At 30.2% G+C, this 22745-nt stretch overlaps 2 protein-coding genes across 2 annotated transcripts in view; both read right to left on the bottom strand.

Annotated features, from left to right (window-relative positions):
* Positions 1–710: 710 nt before the first annotated feature.
* On the bottom strand, positions 711–9076 carry sar1aa (secretion associated, Ras related GTPase 1Aa). The gene is made up of 7 exons (XM_073828359.1): positions 8939–9076; positions 7080–7149; positions 5426–5545; positions 5266–5331; positions 4305–4408; positions 4028–4159; positions 711–2577 (listed from the first exon to the last, which is right to left on the bottom strand). Exons 2-7 carry the CDS (start codon positions 7135–7137, stop codon positions 2461–2463), a joined length of 597 nt encoding a protein of 198 aa, XP_073684460.1. The 5' UTR covers positions 7138–7149; positions 8939–9076; the 3' UTR covers positions 711–2460.
* A 3625-nt stretch (positions 9077–12701) lies between these two features.
* Positions 12702–22745, bottom strand: part of ppa1a (inorganic pyrophosphatase 1a) — an 18274-nt gene continuing 8230 nt past the window's right edge. The window contains exons 4-9 of the mRNA XM_073827969.1: positions 21989–22115; positions 21783–21910; positions 19581–19666; positions 17319–17388; positions 14219–14258; positions 12702–12961 (exon numbers count right to left, since the gene is read on the bottom strand). Coding sequence (XP_073684070.1) covers positions 12930–12961; positions 14219–14258; positions 17319–17388; positions 19581–19666; positions 21783–21910; positions 21989–22115 — 483 coding nt within the window. The 3' untranslated portion in view covers positions 12702–12929. The remainder of the gene's footprint in view (positions 12962–14218; positions 14259–17318; positions 17389–19580; positions 19667–21782; positions 21911–21988; positions 22116–22745) is intronic.

Genomic DNA, 22745 nt, shown 5'->3' on the forward strand with positions numbered 1-22745 from the left:
TGGACACCTTTAAAGGAGATTTTCTCAATATTTAGATTTTTTTGCAGATTATCCAAATAGTTGTAACTCAGCCAAATATTGTCCTATCCTAACAAACCATACATCAATAGAAAGCTCAATTTCGAATACAAATATGACCCTTATGACTGGTTTTGTGGTCTAGGCTCACATATGACTTAGTATATATGATAAAACACAAACAAGTAGTGCGTATAAACTGCCATAAATGTAATATTTTATTGATGTTTACTGAAAATTGAACAGAATTCAGCTCTCAAAGCTCATGCATCATATGAGTCCTATGAATTACTGTTATGATGCTTTTAACATACTTGCATAAAATCTATGATTCTGGTTTAATGTTTATCACTTAATTTCCTGTTCTAGTTTGAATTGCATCCTGCTCCAGTTCACCTACAGCAGATTTGTTGCATGCATGATGAAGCAAGTTGTTTTTTCTTTGTTTAGAAGTACTTAAACACTTGGCTGTATGATTATCTTTCTATATTGTATGTTTTTCTTTTTGTGCATTTTAATTTCAATTTTTAAAAGCCAGAGTACTCTATTATTAGTTTTACCATTTTTTTACTAGAATTCCGAACTTGAAGTTCAAGAAATTGAAAAACAACAGCAGAAACATTCTTCAAAATATGTTTAGTTTATATTTGTTTACATACATTACAGTTATGATGGATTCCTGTACACTCAAGTCAAGGCTATGAACAATAAAAACACATTTATACTCCATTATACAATATTTACAAATTTGCAAACAAAAACAAAGAAAAAAAAAAAAAACCTGGGAGGTGCTTTCGCGTCAGACGAGTCCAAGCTTCATCTGATGATCAACAAACACCACTATATGAACATTATCTACACAAACACTGTACAGTAGAATATATATATATTACAACATACTGTAGATCTCAAACACATCAGCTCTCTATAATGCAGAAAGATGCTTAATAATACTACAGTACAACACTCAAGTATAACAGTGCAAATGTAAAACTCCCCAATCAAACGCTGTAGGAACTGAAATCTCACACTGTGATTGTTGTGTAAAAATGAATGGCTTGATTCCAGGGTTATTTTTTCTCATTTCCCATGGAATTCAATAAAGTAACGGCACGTGCGTCTGCATTTAAAGCTGCAGTGTGTCAATTGCAATATAACACCTTACAGCTTTAACATGCAGAACAGATGGAGTGATGAGACTAAAACAAGAAACCAATTAGTAAAATATCCACTAAAAAATCAACAGCTCTTATTTATGGATGCTTATTTCTGCTACAGAATAAATAATTAAAATAGGAACTGTGACTTTTTATTTCACATTTGTAATTGTGTTTTTATATTTTATTTTATATTTTACTTGCAATTCAGATTTTTTTTTTTTTTAGAATTACAAATTGTAAAAGAAAAATCTGAAGTGTGAGATAAAGTTGCAATTATCTTTTTTAGTTTTTATTCCATGGTAAAAAACAAACAAAACCGAACTGTGAGATTTCACAATTCATACCTGTTTTCTAGCAATTCTGAGTTTATATTTTATAATTCAGACGAGTTTTCTTGCAAATGTGACTTTTTCTTAGAATTATGAGAAAATAAGTTCAAATTATGGGATGTAAATTAATTTTTTATGAGGAAGAGGTCAAAATTGTAAGACATAAACTTTTTCTCTCACAATTCTGCTTTTTTTTTTTATTGTGAGGGGAAAAAAGTCAGAATTTTGAGATATTGTATAAACTCACACTTCTGAGAACAAAACAAAAGTTGTAATTACCACCAAACAAAAAAACAGAAATGTGATTTTTACAATTTGTACTTGTTTTCTAGCAATTCTGAGTTTATATTTTGTCCATATATATATATATTGCAATTCTGACTTTTTGTCCAAACGGTGAAACTATTGTCAGATGTATATTAATTTTTATGAGGAAAAGGTCAAAATTATGAGATATAAACTCAGAATTCTGACTTACTTTTTTTTAACAAATCTTTTTTTTTTTTGAGATATTGTATAAACTCAGATTTGCGAGATATAAACTTGAAATTGCGAGAACAAATGTCAAAATTGTGATAAGTTGCAATTAACATTTTCCATGGCAGAAACAAAAAAACAGAATTGGGAAATCTCACAATTCATACTTTTTAATTGCAATTCTAAGAAAAAAAGTCAAAATTTGTCTTTAATGTCTTTAAAAACTCAGAATTATGACTTTCTCACAATTGTCATTTTTTCCCCTTAGAATGGCAAGAAAAAATTAAAATGGTCAGATATAAATTCAAATTCTGAGTTCTGAATTTATATCTCACAATTCTGACTTTTCTTTAATCAAATTCTGAATTGTGAGATAAATTACCTTCATTTTTTTTAATTCGGTGTCAGAAACCGGCTTCCATATTTATTGCTGCTAATCACAGAGCAGAACTAAAATCAGGCCAGAAGGATTGCAATCAGTCGATGTACTGCGAGAGCCACCGGAAACCTTCACCGTAACCCTGCTTCTTCAAAACGCTGCACATGAAGACCTCCAGCGGCCGCACGTTCAGCTCCTTCAGCGACACGCTACCCTAAAAACACAACAGCAGTCGCTTAAAACAGTATTAAACTAAATACAAACATGTTACTTTGCAGAAAAATGTCAGAAATGCTTGACTGAATGATCAGTACAGATGCACCGAATGTTCGGCAGCTGAAATTATTTGACCAAAAATAGCAAAAATAAGGCAGAATAAGTGAAAAGGCTAAATAAATTATACAAAAAAAATTACACAACGCGATCAAATAAAGGCGTGCACTAATGTAGCAAACATGTGGTCAGTGTGGAAGCATTTAAAACTGTCCGAGAAAGACCGGCAGCGAGAGACTGTTTAGAAGCGCATCGCATGTCTTCATGAGGAGAGAAAGGTTACTGTATGATGACTGAAATCATCCATTAGTCAATCAACTCCAGAACGTTCTGTTGTCTAATACACCAGACACCAATTGTATTTATTCTGACAGCAGCTCCTTAGCCAGGGTTCAAAGACCAAAGATGACAATCATTCACAAATCTGCAAAAACTAGGACTGAGCTCTTCTTGCGGGTTTACCACAAAATAAAATAAAAAAGTAAGACAAAAATAATCCTAACAGCTCTAATAATACATTTATTCTAACATTGTCCTTTGCTCAGCAAGGATGCATTTATTTGTGCATTAAAAACTCATGCCTGATTCGAGAAGGGGCTCTTAAAAATGGCTGAAGAATCTTATTTTACTAACTTATTCATTTTAAGTTAAATTGTGCTTTGTTGGTAGGCTACACGGCAAAAAAAGCTTTTCTTGCTTACATTTTTGTCCTGTGTCCAACCAAAATATCAAAAAATTCTTAAATCAAGAAGGATTTTCTGGACAAGTAAAACATTTTTTTCTGATTTTCCAAAAAAAAAAAAAAAAAAAAAAAACAAGTCAAAATTAAGTGTTTTTTCTTGAAAACAAGCTAAATAATCTGCCAATGGGGTAAGAAAAATAATCTTGTTTTCTGTTTGAAATGAGATATTTTTTCTTACCCCATTGGCAGATTATTTTGCTTGTTTTAAGGAAAAACTCAATTCATTTTGACTTGATTTTTTCTGAAATCAAGAAAATTAATTTTACTTGTATAGAAAATCCTTCTTGATTTAAGAATGTTTAGATATTTTGGCTGGAAACAAGACAAAAAAAAAAAGCATTTTTTGCAATGTATAATGTCTAGTAGAAAGTAAAAAATATTCAGTGTTAAGTAATTTTTTTTTAAATGTTGTTTTGTAATAGATTTTTTTTTTTTTTTTTTTTTAAAGCAAGACAAAACTGTAAAAAGGACATTTTGGCTATTTAATTAATGCAATGGTTAAAAAAAATTAGCAAAATGCATGGGGCAAAAGACACAAAAAACCATGTTCAGTAATTGGCCTTCGGCCCAGTGTTTCATTTTGTTTGGCTCTGGCCAGGAATTTTCATTTCAGTGTGTCTGGTGTTGTTTGTGATTGGCTGGTGCTGACCTTCCCAGTGGTCTGTCCGTCCAGAGCGAACGCCTCTCGCAGTCTCATCTCGCTCACAGCCTCCGGACGGTCGATCTTATTCCCCAAAACCAGCACGGGCACGCCGGAGATGGTCTCGTCCGACAGCAGAGCCTGAAAAGACAGAGACTGACCTTAGAGAGTACTAAATACAAAATACCATGCATTTCATATAATCCCTCTTATATTGGTAAAATAATAAACATTGTGTGTGTAAGGTGAATGCCTGTGATCATCATCTGAAAGAATGGAGACTTACGTCCAGTTCCACTTTTGATTCTGCGAGGCGCTCGTGATCGGCACAATCCACGAGGAAGACCACGCCGTTGACCGCAGGAAAGTAGTTCTTCCACACTCTCCGCGCTACAGACGAATAAAGACAAATAAATATCAAAATAATTTAAACTTTTTCTTCTCACAGAAATTTAACAGCATACAGGCTTAGAAAAACATGAGGTGAGTAAATGATAAAAATGCTTATATTACTATTGCTTTAAACAGTGCCTTGCAAAAGTATTCATACCCCATTTTTTCCCACATTTTGTTTTGTTGGGGATCTTCTCAGTTATTTTTTTCTAATAAATTTGCACAAATGTGACCCTGGACCACAAAACCAGTCATAAGGTTAAATTTGACAAAACTGAGATGTATACTTCATATGAAAGCTCAATAAATAAGCTTTCTATTGATGTATGGTTTGTTAGGATAGGACAATATTTGGCCGAGATACATCTATTTGAAAATCTGGAATCTGAGGATGCAAAAAAATCAAAATACTGAGAAAATCACCTTTAAAGTTGTCCAAATTAAATTCTTAACAATGCATATTACTAATCAAAAATTACATTTTGATATGTTTACAGTAGGAATTTTACAAAAAACATTCATGGAACATGATCTTTACTTAATTTCCTAATGATTTTTGGCATAAAAGAAAAATCAATAATTTTGACCCATACAATGTATTTTTGGCTATTGCTGCGAATATACCCCAGCAACTTACTGGTTTTGTGGTCCAGGGTCACAAATGTTAAAAACCTGTTTTGTGCTTTGCCATTATGGAGTATGAGATGTAGATTGATGTGTGAAAAAAGTAATTTAAAGCAGTTTAACATAATGCTGCAACAAAACAAAATGCGAAAAAAAATGAAGTGCAAGGCACCGTAACTGAAAACAAATGAACTGTACTAAAAGACTGGTATTGAAACAGTAGTTCTGACCTTGTACATGTCCACCCAGATCAAATGTAGTGAATGTCATTCCAGCGATGGTCAGCTCCTCTGATGCTGAGACAAAACACAGTCAAATCTGAGCACTGCCTGATGGGAATTATTTATCTCACAGCTCTGTTGTGTTTTAATTGTAGTAATTGAGCCTTACTGGGGTGTAATGTGGGCACATGTTGTCCTAGTCTGTCATCTTTGAGCATGTGCAGCAGAGTTGTTTTCCCAGCATTATCCAGCCCAAGAAAAACCAGCTTTCCGGACTTCTTATACAAACCTGCAAGAAACAGAAACAGAAGGTTTAAAAGCATTGATGATAATCAGAAATGTTTCTTAACCAGCAAATCAGTGTATTAGAATGATTTCTGAAGGATCATGTGACACTGAAGACAAGCAATCAATTACAGTTTAACCGATATTTACAGCTGAGGTCAAAAGTTGACACACACCTTGCAGAATCTGCAAAATGTTTATTATTTTACCAATATAAGAGGGATCATACAAATGCATGTTGTTTATTTAGCACTGACCTGAATAAAATATTTCACATAAAAGATGTTTACATATAGTCCACAAGAAAAAATAATAGTTGAATTTGAAAGTTGTCTCTGTTCAAAAGATTATATACGCTTGATTCTTAACACTGTGTTGTTACCTGAATGATCCACAGCTGTTCATGAGTCCCTTGTTTGTTCCCTGTTCCCTGAACAGTTGAACTGCCTGCTGTTTTTCAAAAACATCCTTCAGCTCACACAAATTCTTCGGTTTTCCAGCATTTTTGTGTTTTGAACCCGTTCCTACAATGACTGTATGATTTTGAGATCCATCTTTTCACACTGAGGACAACTGAGGGACTCATACGCAACTATTACAGAAGGTTCAAACACTCACTGATGCTCCAGAAGGAAAAAACATGCATTAAGCGCCGGGGGTGAAAACTTACGAAATTTGAAATTCAGGGTAAATTGAACTTATTTTGTTTTCTGGGAAACATGTATCTTCTGTAGCTTTTGAAGGGCAGCACTAAATGAAAAAAATATGATATTTAGGCAAAATGAGAAAAAATTACACGTCTCCAGTCTGTTTAAAGGTTTTCACCCCCGGCTCTTAATGCATGGTTTTTCCTTCTGGAGCATCAGTGAGTGTTTGAACCTTCTGTAATAGTTGCATATGAGTCCCTCAGTTGTCCTCAGTGTGAAAAGATGGATCTCAAAATCATACAGTCATTGTTGGAAAGGGTTCAAATACACAGAAATGATGGAAAAACCAAAGAATTTGTGGGAGCTGAAGGATTTTTCTGAAGAACAGCAGGCAGTTTAACTGTTCAGGACAAACAAGGGACTCATGAACAACTATCACTAAAAAAAAAACACAGCTGTGGATCATTCAGGTAACAACACAGTATTAAACAGGGTCATTTTTATAAATTCAACTATTATTTTCTCTTGTGGACTATATGTAAGCGTTATTGTTATGTGAAACATCTTATTTAAGTCAGTACTAAAAACAAAATAACATGCATTTCGTATGACCCCTCCTATTTTGATCAAATAATGAACATTTTGCAGATTCTGCAAGGTGTATGTAAATGTTTGATTAACTATACATCGAAAACAGCTACTTTAAATTAGAATAATATTTCACAATTTTTATTGCACATCTGATCAAACAAATGCAGCCTTAGTGAGCAGAAGAGACGTATTTCAAAAACATTAAAACATCAGAGTCAGAGAGTCTAGCTATTTACTTATTCTTTATTCTGTCTATTTTCCATGTTAGAGTAGTTTAGAGTAATAAAAGATTTGAATCACCTAAAAACTGCAGCACTCCACTGAAGCCTCTGTAGATCCAGTCGAAAATAAATGACATTGCAGATGTTTCCTTAAAAATAAAAGATATATAATTAAACATCTTTTTTTATATCCATTTAATCAGACTGGTAACTGTAAACACGGCAAAAAATGTTTTTCTTACTTAGATTTTGTGTCTTGTTTCCAGCTAAAATATCTAAAAATTCTTAAATCAAGAAGGATTTTCTAGACAAGTAAAAAAAAATCTTTTTTTTTTTTTTAGAAAAAAACATGTCAAAATTAGGTGTGTTTTTGCTTGAAACAAGCTAAATAATCTGCCAATGGGGTAAGAAAAATAATCTTGTTTTCTGTTTGAAATAAGATTATTTTTCCTACCTCACTGGCAGATCATTTTGCTTGTTCTAAGCAAAAACTCACTTAATTTTGACTTGTTTTTTTTTTCTAAAAACAAGAACATAATTTTTACTTATGAAGTATAAGAAAAGCATTTTATGAAGTGAATACATGCAGAATAAACAAAAAAGACACACCACTAACAACATGGCATGTTTTTAGACAAGTAGGTAATACTTACATTTGTAATACTGTGGTTCTGGTACTTTTTGCCCCATGATTTTTGATTTAGGGCGTTATATCATAATATTAACATGTTTTTTTTACAAACATCAATATGCATGTAAATAATATTAGGGTAAAACATCAGTACCATGGTATATTGAGGTACAATAACAGCTTAATCGCATCCAAAATAAGTTTGGGTCACACATTATGTATAGTGTGTATATTTATTATGTATATAAACCTACAAAAAAAAAAAGTAATATAAATGTGCATGTGTGTTTTTATATATACATAATAAATATACACACAAACTTTCATTTTGGATGTGATTAGTTGTGATTAACCAATTTGACAGCACTAATTTATTTATTTATTGTACTATTTCTATTAATAAACTACTATTTATAAATACGCTAATGTCAATAGGATTTGAGATTTTGACACAAATGATTCTTTCTGTAAGCAGCACCCAATGACTTTAGTGCTTATTTTGGCATTGCTATTAAACTATTGTAGAAAGACTTTCCCCAATTTTTTATGGAAAACATTCTCATTTTTCTTTACTTTGGGAAAATGCTTTGTATGGATTTGTTTTTGGTTTAAAATGAGATTTTTTCGCTTACCCCATTGGCAAATTATTTACTCGTTTCAAGCAAAAACGCACTTAATTTTAAGACTTGGTTGTTGTTTTTTTCTGAAAACAAGAAAATAATTTGTACTTGTCTAGAAAATCCTTCCTGATTTAAGAACTGTTAGATATTTTGGCTGGAACCAAGACAAAAAAGTCTTGTAAAAATCTAAGTAAGTAAAGCATTTTATCAAGAGAATAAACAGAACAAACATGGCATGTTTTTAGACAAGTAGGTAATATTTACATGGTAATACTGTTACTTTTAGCACCATGTTTTGACATTTAGGCCGCTATATCATAATATTAAGATATATTATATACATGTTTTTCCACAAACATCAATGTGCATGTAAATAATATTCAGCAGGATGGTATATTGAGGTACAACAACAGCTTTACTGTATTCTATAATGTACACTTCATATAATAGATACACATTCTGTACAGTAAATCAGTTTCTGCTTGAATATAAATATGATCTATTATTATTATTATGATGATTATTATATGAATATATCGTAAAACACTGATGAGATGATCAGAAGAGTGACAGAGAGCCATCATCAGGTGTAAGCTAACACACACACACACCGTTAATCCCGGGCCTGAATAAAGCCTCGTCCGGTTCTCTCTCTCCGTGTTTCTGTGTGTTTTTCTCATCTCTTACCGTTGATCAGACGCGTGTCGCGGCCTCAGTGCGTCGTTGTTGAATCCTCCGGTTTCTGAGGCGATCGCTGCCGTTATTATATGTAAGCGCGCGAGCAGCGGTGCGCCGGAGCGTCTCTAGTAACCCGCAGAATCTCTCACGTGAGCGCGCACGGCACCCTTACTTCCGCCTTGACGCACGTCACCGTCGGTGCGCGATCTCATTGGGCAGTGAATATTAATAATTTTTAGTATTTTTTTTACAGTTAAAAAACATAATTAAATCATTATTTTTGTGTGTGAGGAATGAAAATAAGATCACAATGCTAAAAACAAAATAATAAATAAAAAGATGCTTCACATTAAAATCACGATGTCTAGAGATATTTGTCAATTTGGATGTACTTTAAGTGAAACTAAATTGAATCTGGGTATTATTTTAAAACGGCGTTTTATTTTAGTGCTGCCAAATGGATTAATCGCTATTAATGGCATCCAAAATAAATTTGTGTTCACACATTATGTATATATATATATATATATATATATATATATATATATATATATATATATATATATATATATATATATATATACAGACTTTTATAGCACTAATTTATTTATATATAGCACTATTATTATTAATAATAAAACTATTATTTAGAAAATTGTTATTTATGCACTAACGTCAGTAAGATTGAAGATTTTGACACAAATTATTATTTTTGTAAGCAGCATCTAAAAGCTTTAGTGCATTTATTTTGGCATTGACATTACACTAAATTATTGTAGAAGGGCTTTTCCCAATTTATAATGGAAAACATTGACTTATTTTTCTTTTCTCTTTTTCTGGATTTGTTAAATATGAAAAGAACAACACCAAAAAAATCCAAATACATTTAATATTCTTTTTTGGCTTACAAAATATTTTGTACAAAAAGTCACAATTTTATTGACCAAATAATTGAGTCATAATTAAAAATGATTGAAATATGTAACTTTAATATTTTCCTTTAATATTATTTATTTTTACTAGTTACATACCCCTGTCCTTTTTAATGTCCCATTTAATTACGTTTTTTTAACTTCTGGTGTATTATATATAAAATATAGGCTACAAAAAAGTGTAATTAGAATATTAAAAGTAAATAAATAAATAAAATATATAAATAAAATTGGAAAAAGTAGATTATTTTTCTGTGTTTTTCCCTCTGGCGGTGTGTGGAGTTACTGCGGGTTAGGATGGCGCAGGTGGAGATTGTTTGGGCTGAGCAGCAGAGCAGCTTTGATAATTTCTTTGTTTGTCTCGTGCAACAGCATCATGTGAAGTGATCCTGTCTGGACCAGATCATGAACTGTAAGTGCAGCTCTTCGAAATGAACGCTTTGATGTGGATTTAATCGCACTTTATGGCTTTAGAACGCCAACTTGTGCATGCAGGTGTATTGCGCATACAACCACTGACCGCTAGATGTCGATGTTTAGCCTAGATTTGATCCGATCTCATTTCTGTACAGTAAGTTACTTTTTTTTCTGTTTTAAAGATGTTTTCTATGGAGGACGAGAAATGACTCAAGTACTTAAATAAATGCTTAAATGCATAAATAAATAAAACAAATAAATGTAGAAATACAGTACAGACCAAAAGTTTGGACACACCTTCTCATTCAGGTGTGTCCAAACTTTTGGTCTGTACTGTAGATATGAATTCAACTGAAAAAACTTGTGAAAAAATATCTTTCAGGTGGTCAAATAGCAAATAGTGGAGCTCTGCAGCCACCTACTGGTAAATGTTATTTGTAGTTGTTGTTTTTTTACTTTTAAAACTGGATTTTCTAAAAGATGGGCAAAAATCTTACACTAAACCATGTGAAATTATCCATGTTATCCCCATGAATTAAAGTTAGAAATGTGGGTCTTTTATAAAGTGAATTTTACATAAAAAGCAGTTTTTGTATAAAAACCCATTTAAAAAATATTTATTTATTAATTTATATATATTTAAAAAATATCACTAATCCACTGAAAACTGCACAAATGTAGAGTTAAAAACTTTAATAAACAGAAAAATATACAGTACAGACCAAAAGTTTGAACACGTGTCCAAACTTTTGGTCTGTACTGTACATACATGAATTAATTAATCAACAAATAAATAAATAATCAAATGTGGAAATGAATAAATGCAGATATGCACAAATAAATTTGTCAAAAGTGTCATTGTTAATTGTGCTATTTTTGTACCATTTGTGTTATACTACATTTATTTATGCATTTCTACATAGTTTTCTTCTGATTATTTAACTACTCAAAAGAGAATATGGAAAAATATAACTTAATTTGTTTAATAAGTTATAAAGTGAATCCATGGCTAATTTTCTTAAGGGATTTGTATTTGTGTATCATAATTTTTTTTCTTTGTTTTGTTTTTATAACCGTATTGACTCAGTGAATTTAAGTTGAGTACTGTGTAATAAAAAAAAAAAATTAAAAAAGATTCACAAAACCTGCACCGAAGTCCCGATTTAAATAAATTGATCTGAATCAAATGATTCGCGTTCTGCACCGAAAGTCCCAAACAGAATTAAATGATTCACAATCCGTTCTCCGAAGTTCTTATGTAAATCAAAAGATTCACAAATCCTCACTGAAGTCCCAACCTGAATCAAATGATTCGAGAACCCGCTCCGAAATTCAAATCTGAATCAAAATGATTCACGATCCCTCACCAAAGTCCTGATTTGAATCAAATGATTTGTGAACCTGCATCAAAGTTCTGATCTCAATCAAAAGAATCACGAACCCGCTCCGAAGTTCATATCTAAACCAAATGATTCACAAACCTGCTTAAAGTCGCGATTGTTAATTATTGTTAGTAGTCGCTAGATATTTGAAAGGACATGTCATAGCATCTCTATACTAAATTCCACTCCTTTTATCTCAGCTAAAATATATCTTTAAAAAATATTACATTGGGTAAGGTGATTCTTTAATTGGGACATTCATCACATGCTCAGTAATAAAGATCTGATCTCTGCCTTAATCAACCTGTAAGTGGATTTTAATATTTTAATAGCTCAAAATTAAAACTTCAATACTTGCTTAGGAAAAAAGCAATTAGAGAGATGCGATAAGAAGTTTAAGCCATTATACTTGATTCTTTACACTGGTCAAAAGTTTGTGGTTCCGTGGTTTCGGAAAGTAGTCTCTTCTGTTCACACCGGATGCATTTATCTTATTATATAATATTATTATAATTCAAAACAGCTGCTTTCTATGTGAATATCTGTTACAATGTAATTTATTTTTGTGATCAAAGCTGTATTTTCAGCATCACTACTCCAGTCCTCAATTAGAAATCATTCTAATTTACTGATTTGGTAATGAATCAGTGTGCTTGTGTGTGTAGGACAGGAAATTTCCCCAATTACAGCAAGATCATACGCATGCATCACATTCACATGATCCTCACATGTTGCTTTTCCCGTAAACATCGGTTGCTTGACATTCAAACGCAGAGCAACAGATGCTGCTACAGTGATGCTGGTCTCCATGGCGACGGGGCACAAAGTCAAGAAATAACATCACGACATTAGCAACAATTACCTGTAGAACCACAATCAAGTGTTTCTGACCAATTACAGTGATTAAACTCAGTTACAAATCAATTAAAAGTGCTACAATTAGATGTTCCTTTAACACACAGGTACTGTACATAAATAGGCATCGGAAAGATACATAATGTACATTATATTTGAATAAAAAGCTCTTGACAATCACAGATGTCATTTATAGTCACACCACTTTATTCTGAGTTTGGATTGAAAGATTTCGTACAGTTATATTGCACAGACTATCTAACTTTCTTTACGCCTTTATGAATCAAACTACACAGTGTTTATCAGTAACTAATGCAACAACAGAACTGTGACAGCCGTGAGTCTGTTGTTGATTGATTCATTTAATAAACTGTTTTCCGGCCATTTGTTGTTCCCGTCAGCACTGATGATCATCTACGTCTGTTTGTAATAGAACCATTTATCAGCTAGAAAAGAGAACAAAACATGTTTGTTATTTTTATATATATATATATAATAAATGCATCTACTTAAACCTAACAAACTTAAATCAGCATCACTGTATAACTTAAATTCAATCGAAATTGTTTATATTTTATGAGCTAAAGTAATGCAGAAATACATTCTGCCATGGCTTATTGATCATATAATATTATAAATGTTTTTGCACAGTAGGATTTATTACTTTTTTTTAAAGAAGACTCCATCCAAAGTCTAACATTTTGAAATATTTTTACTATTTAAAACAACTGCTTTCTATTTGAATATATTTTAAAATGTAATTTATTTCTGTGATTTCAAAGCTGAATTTTCAGCATCATTACTGCAGTCTTCAGTGTCACATGATCATTCAGAAATCATTCTAATACACTGATTTGCTGCTCAACAACATTTATTATTATTATTATTATTATTGTTATTATTATTGTTGTTGTTATTATGTTGAAAAGAGCAGAGTAGAATTTTTTCAGGTCTTAATAGAAAGTTCAGAAGAAATAGAAATCTTTTGTAAAATTATAAATGCCTTTATCATCACTTTTGATCAATTTAAAGCATACTCGCTAAATAAAATGATTAATTTATGTTATTTCTTTCCCCCTAAAAATATACTGACTCCAAGCTTTTGAATAGTATAGTGTATAATGTTATAAAAGCTTTTTTATTTCAGATACATGCTGATCTTTGGATCTTTCTATCCATCAAAGAATCCTGAAAAAATGTACTCAACTTTTTAAAATATTTATAGTAATAATAGAAAAATGTTTCTTGAGCAGCAAATCAGCATATTAGAATGATTTCTGAAGGAGTAATAATGCTGAAAATTCATCTTTGAAATCAGAAATAAATTACATTTGAAAATATATTCAAATAGAAAATAGTAAAAATATTTCACAATTGTACTGATGTTGCTGTGTTTTGGATCAAATAAATGCAGACTTGGTGAGCAGATGAGACTTCCTTAAAATCAAAAAATCTTACTGTTCAAAGACATTGGAAGTGTCTGTATATATTGCTATATATATATATATATTGAACTAAATATATAAATGAGACTTTTGAGCATAAGACAGGACAGAATAAGTGTCTTAAAATATTAATATAAAAAAAATATTTTGTGGAAATGTTATTAGATTTTATTACTGATTTTACTGTGCATTATGTCATATTTATCTAATAAAACATTGTTTGTGATTGAGGATGAGACTGAAGGTCGGATCTCTCACCTGAGCTCGGTATCGGCTCTGCGTCACCGTACGGATGAGCCTGAGAACAAAAGGTAGATCTTACAGAATTGCACCAACAAAAAAATATAATTCTGACATCACTTACTTACTTTGTTTATTTGAAACAAATAGAGAGACATTACTGACATGCTTGAAATATTTTGAAATAGAAGTAATTGGTGTTGAGGTAAAGTAGCCTAATGTTAATCTATTTATTACAGACACACACTAGTTGTTCAGATTATTGTTACATTTTTCATGACATTTATGTTTTATTGACGAAAGGTTTGATTGTCCTCTTCTCTTTAAAATTCAACTTTTAAACTGTTGCCATAACGCTACTTATTGTAATTGTTACATTTTTTTTAATAATTGTTACAAATTTATTGATGTTCTAATGTAATTAAAAAAAAAATCATTACAAAATGACCAAAAAAGGTTAAATGTCTCTATTTTACTTTGCAGTTTGACTGTCCCATTTTTGTTGATCGGCTGGCCCATTTTACTTGAACACTGCTATCTCAAAAAAATCTGGGGCAGCTAGAAGCTTTCAAAACACACAAAAAATTAAAACAGACCTTACTAATCATAAGAACACAGTTAAATGTCATACATGGGTTTGTAAGTGTCCCAAGCAATTAACCAAAAAGTGGCCCAATTTACCTGATATCACCCTAAATGAGTTTGTTCATCAGATTTGTATAAATGTGTGATTCCATCACTGTCTCACCAATGGATCCTCTGCGGTGAATGGGTGCCGTCAGAATGAGAATTCAAATGTACTCAGCCTCAGGCCATCCAAGAGGTAGATGAGTTGTTTCTTTATCAGATTTGGAGAATTTGCAGATCTTCTGCAGTGAATGGGTGCCGTCAGAATGAGAGTCCAAACAGCTGATAAAAACATTAATAATCCACACCACACCAATCCATCAGTTAACATCTTGACAAAACAAAAGCTGAAACAAATCCATCATTAAGACATTTTTAAAAAAATCTTAAAATGTTTCCTCTAATAAAAAAGTCCATCTCCTGTTGTCTCTCACATCAAAATCCAGCAACATATTTGTGACCCTGGACCACAAAACCAGTCATAAGGTTAAATTTGACAAAACTGAGATTTATACACCATATGAAAGCTCAATAAATAAGCTTTCTATTGATGTATGGCTAGTTAGGATAGGACAATATTTGACTGAGATACATCTATTTGAAATCAGAAATCTGAGGATGCAAAAAAATCAAAAAGACTGAGAAAATCACCTTTAAAGTTGTCCAAATTAGGTTCTTAAAAATGCATATTACTAATCAAAAATTACATTTTGATATGTTTACAGTAGGAATTTTACAAAAAAACTTCATGGAACATGAACTTTACTTAATTTCTTAATGATTTTTGGCATAAAAGAAAAATAAAAAATTTTGACCCATGCAATGTATTTTTGGCTATTGCTACAAATATACCCCAGCGACTTAAGACTGGTTTTGTGGTCCAGGGTCACATTTGTTTAGAGCTGTTTTGGCTTGTAAGCGCTGCCTGATTTGTGCAGATTTCTCTCCTGATTCAGACCAGACCACTCTTTCACTGGAGGAAGCATTATTATGGATTATGGACTCGGATTTTAGCTGAAAGTTGTATTTTAGTCACTTCCCAAGAGGTTAACTGATGGACTGGAGTGGTGTGGATTACTTGTGGATTTTTATGAAGTTTTCATCAGCTTTTTGGACTCTCATTTTGACGGCACCCATTCACATCCATTGGTGAGCAGTAACATATTACAAGTAACGCAAGTTACGCAATAATATTACTTTTTCTAAGTAACTAGTAACTTTTTAATTGACAAAAAATATTTATAATAGTTTTTTTATTAGTAACGCCAGTTACTTTTCCCCCTCATTTATTGATTAAAATCTCTCCTGTCCCCATGTGGAGAGAAATTGTGAGTAAGATGTTACTTTAGTTCTAGAATAAATGTGAACATGCATTAATTCATCTCACTCACTACAAAAACAGATACAGAATTCTTCAAAATGAAGAAAAACAGTGACATTCAATGCAAACCTACAATAATTAAATATGTTAATTAATACAAATATCCTTTATGTATTTAATCCCATTTTATTAAACTTTATGATCCAATTCATCCATACGAATAAGCCAAAAATACTCAAGATAATCTAACATTTGTTTTCCTTTTTTTTTTTTTTTCTGAAGAGTTGACATTTGTTCTTCTGCGGTCTACTTTACTGACGTCAATTCACTTTTCTCTAAGCCTGAGGCTTTTATTGTGAAAAGGCTTTTATATTTGACAAAAATAGAACTTTTTATATTAAAAACAAACAAACAAGCAAGCCCTGCCCAGATTAAAGAAAGTAACACAAAAGTAACGTAACGCATCACTTTCCATAAAAAGTAACGTAATTAGATACTTTTTTAGGGAGTAATGCATTACTTTTAAAAGTAACTTTCCACAACACTGTTAATGAGCAAGTGATAGAATGACATAAAAACATCTTAATGATGGATTTCTTTCAGCTTTTGTCTTCTTGTGGAATGTTTTTATCAGCTGTTTGGACTCTCATTCTGACGGCACCCATTCACATCCACTGGTGAGCAAGTGATGGAATAGCATATTTCTCCAAATCTGATGTAGAAACAAACTCGTCCTAAACTTGAATGAGCACATTTGCATTTTCACAATTTCCTCAAGCACATAATGAGTTGAATTGCACACAGCACTATCATGTGACTTCAGTGGATTACGTAAACGACAGTTTAATTTGAGTTAAACGAGTGTTTAATGAGACTTCAATCATGCTTTCTGACATTGACAGCTCTGGCTTCTCCTGGCTGGAGTTTAAAACTTGAAGGCTTTAAGTTAAAGTCTAACCAGACGTCTGAGAAGATGCACGATTCAATCAAAGTCATCTTCAAACTATTTGCAGTTGCGTGAATGACTATTAAATCCAAACAGACCCCTTTGGTATTGTTTGAAAGAATGCAATCAGAGGATCATTATGCTCAAAAGTTCCCAAAGGTCTGGATGCTCCAGCGATCTGGAGACTGAATTATAATTCTGCGTATGAGACGGAAAACACTCACCGAATCCACCACGGCTTCGGCTTCGGCGGCGGAGCGGCAGTAGGGACTGTCAGAGACGCAGGTGTTCATACTGATGGATATACGTTTTAGACACAAGCGGAACATTAGAAATCAAGTCAAAACTACATTTCTTTCAGTCTAGAGTCATTGAAGCTGATGCAAACTAAAGAAACCCAGACCATCAGCGGTTGTTACCTAATATCTGTTCTCAAATCCGTCGCTGTGGATTTGCTCAGAAACATGATTTTCATTCAGAGCGTGTCTATGTAGGCATGTATGGAGATGTGTGTCTAAGGTTAATGCGTGCCTTTAAATTTCATTCCATGAAGCTGAATAGCCAATAGCAATAAATAACTTCAAGAGATGTGCATATGCTTTAGACTGAATAATAATGCCTTCCTCAGAGAAGAAAACGTCACATTTGGCCCTGAAATGCTCCCTATGTAGACGGCACACTAGGGTTTGAATTCGTGCTGCTGACAGGAGTTTCATTTCAATTAAAATCATTTTATTTTCATCAGGGTTGCCTTGTTGGAATTTAATTAGGTTGCTTTTAAACTCTTGCTTGGCTTGAGTTTAAAAGCTTCAAGGTTTGACATATTGTATAAATTATATTTGGCAGAAATGCATGTGTTGAAAATACTTTGCATTCTAAAAAATGATAAAGCTGTGCCGGATGATGAGTTTTGTGAGAAATGGTCAGTGCTGAGGAGACTTTGAGCTCTTTTATGAAAACAAAAGTTTATTTTTCAGTTGAAATTGGGGTTTACTGAATACTTGCATATTTTGACTTGTCATGTTAATATGCATTGTCCTTGTAATAATAAACTAAACTTAAAACTTAAAACTTTAAAGTTAATTTTAATTTATTTAATATAGTACAATTTGCTAGAAATATATTTTAATATGTTTTTAATACATTTCAATAAAATTGTTTTTGTTTGTGATTACTACTATATAGATTTTTAAGTTGAAATTGTGTAATAATGCATAACAATGATTGTAAATACTTATGCATATATTTAGTGTAATTTATTAAAAATAAACATTAAAAAAGTAAATAAAACATTTTTTTTTACTTATATATATAGTTTGTTCATGATTACTACAATATAGTGTTTTTGTACCTGAAATTGCATATAATGCATAAAATTGACTGTAAATTATATTTAATGTATAATTTTTAGAGCGCTTAATATATATATATATATATATATATATATATATATATATATATATATATATGCTCATTTAAAAAAAGTATGAATATATATTTTAAGTAAAAATTGTGTAATAATGCATAACAAATGTATAACAATTATATTTCATATACATTCAAACAAATTGAAAACATCTTTTTAAAAAGATATATTTGCTAATTAAAACAGTATAATGTATAATAAAGTATATAATACATTATATATATATATATATATATATATATATATATATATATATACACACACACACACACATTATCACAAAAATTTAAAACATTTTTAAGTGATATATTTGCTCATTAAAAAAGTACAATTTATAAAAAAGTATATAATTTTAAAGCACCTAAAATAAAAAATAAAAAATATATATTGTGTATATTTACTAACAAATAAACATTTAAAAACATTTTTAAAAATATGGTATATTTAAAAAATTATATATATTTAGTAATGAAAAAACACTTTTTTATGTTTATGATTATTATTATACTATTTAGAGATTTAAACGTTTTTATAAATGTGTACGCTGCATAACAGTGGCTGTAAAATATGTATTTTATATATGAGAGTGGCGTATTTGATATAATTTTACACAGACCTGGCAACCCTTTCTATATTGTTCTAGTTTATGTATAGGCTGATGGTGCTGTTGAGCACTTCTAACCTTATTTTCTGCAACTATGAATCCTTTTATTGAAGAGGATGTGTTTTGTAAGTGGGTTATTGTGAGCGCTGAACAATCACTATCCGCTGCGTTCGTTTGTTTGCTTAGCAAAAGAACAGCGGCCACATTCACAACACGTCCGTGTGTCTGACAGAATCCTGCCAGACGCGTCTGAATGCAGATGGACTGAGCTCAGCCCCATCTATTACATCTGTCCTCTTTAATCAGACTGGAGAACATCTCCAAACCTGTTTCTAATTCAAACATGCAAAAGCCTTTCAACTAGATTAACAAATAAACATTTACTCATCACTGGCAGATATGCATGTTTTTAGAGCAACAGCAGAAACATCACTGATAGACTGAGCAAAGTCTTACCAATTGAGTTCTCCTGCGTCTGTTTTCTTAGATATCAGAGCTTTCCAGAAACTATGAGTGTCCTTAACCGTTTTAATGGCAAAATCCTGCAGATCATAAATGAGAAGACATTTTAAGACATTAAAAAAAAAAAAAAAAAAAAAAATATATATATATATATATAGTATGTTATCAATTTTTTTATGCATTAAAAAAAGAATGTCATATATTTAGCATAAAAAATTATTTAAACTTTTTTAAAAGGGTGTATATTTAGTTTTAAAGCATTTGTAAATAAAAAATAATATAGAATATTTATATAGCATATTTTTACATTTTTGATCAGTTCATATAATTTAGTATTTACACTATATTAAGTATTTACATTTTTTTTTACATTTAAAAAAATTACTAAAAAGGATTATTATCTATTATATATTATAAATTATATATAATTGTTCCTAAGCATTTAAGAAGGAAAATAATTTGGTATACTTGCAATAAACATTTTAATTAAAAAGATGTAGTATGTATGCAATTTTTAATTTAAATCTTTGTATATTTAATAAAAACAATCATTTTAAACATTTCCTATAGCAGTATTTTTGAAAGCATTTAAAAATAAAAATTATTTAGTAAAATTTAGTATTTACATTTTTATAAAAACATTTTAAAAGAATTTACTAAAAATTAATGTTTTAAAACCTAAGAAAATATATTGTAAATTATATATAATTTTTTCTAAGAAAAAAATAATTTGGTATATTTACTTTATATTTTAATTAAAAAGATGTAGTATATATTCCATTTTTAATTTAAACCTTTGTATATTAATAAAAATAATTATTTAAAAAATATAGTTAATTTCCCATTTTTAAGCATTATAAAATTATTTATAGTATATTTAGTTTTAAAGCATTTCTAAATAAAAACTATTTAGTATTTTTAGTTAGTATTTAACATTTTATTTCCAACATATAAGAAAATATATAGTATATTACAAATTTTGTGAAGCATTTAAAAGTAAAATAATTTAGCATAGTTACTATTAATACTTTAAAATACTAATGTACAAAAATAAATATTTGATAACATTTTAGAAAACAGTGTAATTTTGTAAATTATTTAAAAAATAAAAATGATTTTGTAAATTTACTAAAATATTTAAAAACAATTTTAATAAAATAAAGTATATTTAAAAAATATTTTTCTAAAAATATATTTTTAAAACATTTCAATTTACAATTTTTAAGCATTTTAAAATATTTGATATATTTTTTTATATATTTAAATTATATTTATATAGTCAATTTATATAGCATATTTACACATCTTTGAATTATTTTGTATAATTTAGTATTTACACTACATATAGTATTTAGAATTTACAATTTAAAAAACATTTAAATTATAAAAATTATATTTTAACATTTAAGACAATATATATATATAATTTATATAATTTATAAATTTAATTTCCTAAGCATTTAATAAGACAAATAATTTGGTATATTTATTTAAAATAAATATTTGAATTAAAAAGACAATTTTAACAAACATTTTAATATATTTAAGATATATATTTACATAATAAATAATATAGTATATTTATATAGCATATTTACAAATTTGTGAAAGCATTTAAAAATGTATATTTTTATATAATTTAGTATTTACAATATATTTAATATTTACATTTTTAAACATTTAAAAATATTTAAAATATTTACTATAAATAAAAAAATATATGTAAAAAAAAGTAAAAATATTTTTTTTAAATATCTTGATATAACAAAAGTATTTTTATATTTTATTTTATATTTACAAAAACATTTTAAGCAATAGAATAAAACTATTTTGACATTTACTTGCCTTTCTAAGGTGTTCAAAGTGAAGTTTAACTAAACAAACAAAAGTAATGCATCTTTTTCAGTGCCGTGTTTTTGAAAGTGAGAGACGACCTTCTGAATCTTTAGCAGCTCATAGTTTAGAAAAGTTTTGAGAAGCGAGTCGCAGCGGCTGATCTGAGATCTGTTCGAATGTATCTAGTAATTTAATCATTGACACCATCACCTTTTGAAAAAGCAATTTTGAAAATTACATGCTTGGATTCTTCTGCCTTCATGACATGATGTGAAAAACATCTTCATTACGGGGCGTCAGGAAGCAGTCATTAATCAGATGTCATCTCCTGTCTTTCATTTAAACAGCGGCTCTATTTACCCTGTTCTTAAATTCACCGTCGAAGGCAAATTGGTTTTCTGGCTTCCCATCTGGCACTTTATACATCTTGAACCAGTCCAGCGTGGCCTCCAGGTATCCAGGCTTCAGTCTGCGGATGTCTTCGATATCTGCCAGCGACAAAACACTCTGAGATTCAGCATAATGATCATCACAGATGCACAAAGTACAAGCACAAGTTCTCAAACCGTTGAAGTCTTCAGCCTCTGGGTCCTCTACGTTTATGACCATGACTTTCCAGTCGGTTTCTCCTTCGTCGATCAGCGCCAGAGTCCCCAACACCTTCACACGGATGACTTCTCCTCGAGAGCACACCTGATAGAAACACAGGTGAACAACACACTTACAGAACACCCAAACTCTAGGATTGTTCCAGGCAAGAGTGATTACTAAAGAAAGATTCACTTTGATTTGTCAGTTTGATTCAGAGTGATTCAAATGAATCGTTTAGATCAAAGTGGGAAGCGCTTTGAACGATTCATTAAAAAGGACAGACTCAAAAGAATGATTTGCTCACAATTTGTGGATTTACAGCAAATGATCAATCCGAAAAAAAAAAAAAAAAAAGAAAAAAAAAAAATATATATATATATATATAAAATAAAACGTGTATGTGTGTGTGTGTGTGTGTGTGTGTGTGTGTGTATATGTATATATATATATATATATATATATATATATATAATTTATAGTGTACAATAATTAATATTATCATCTATAATATAAATCTAAAATCAATTATTAACATAAAATGGAATATATATATATATATATATATATATATATATATATATATATATATATATATATATATATATATATATACACACACGCAGTAAAATTCTAAATTCTAACACATCTATATAATCCAAATATTATATATTAAATAAGTAATTATTATCAACATTTCTAATAATTATTTCTTATAATATTTCTAGTAGTTAT

Source organism: Garra rufa, chromosome 22 (genome assembly GCF_049309525.1).
Source record: "Garra rufa chromosome 22, GarRuf1.0, whole genome shotgun sequence".
Taxonomy (NCBI): domain Eukaryota; kingdom Metazoa; phylum Chordata; class Actinopteri; order Cypriniformes; family Cyprinidae; genus Garra; species Garra rufa.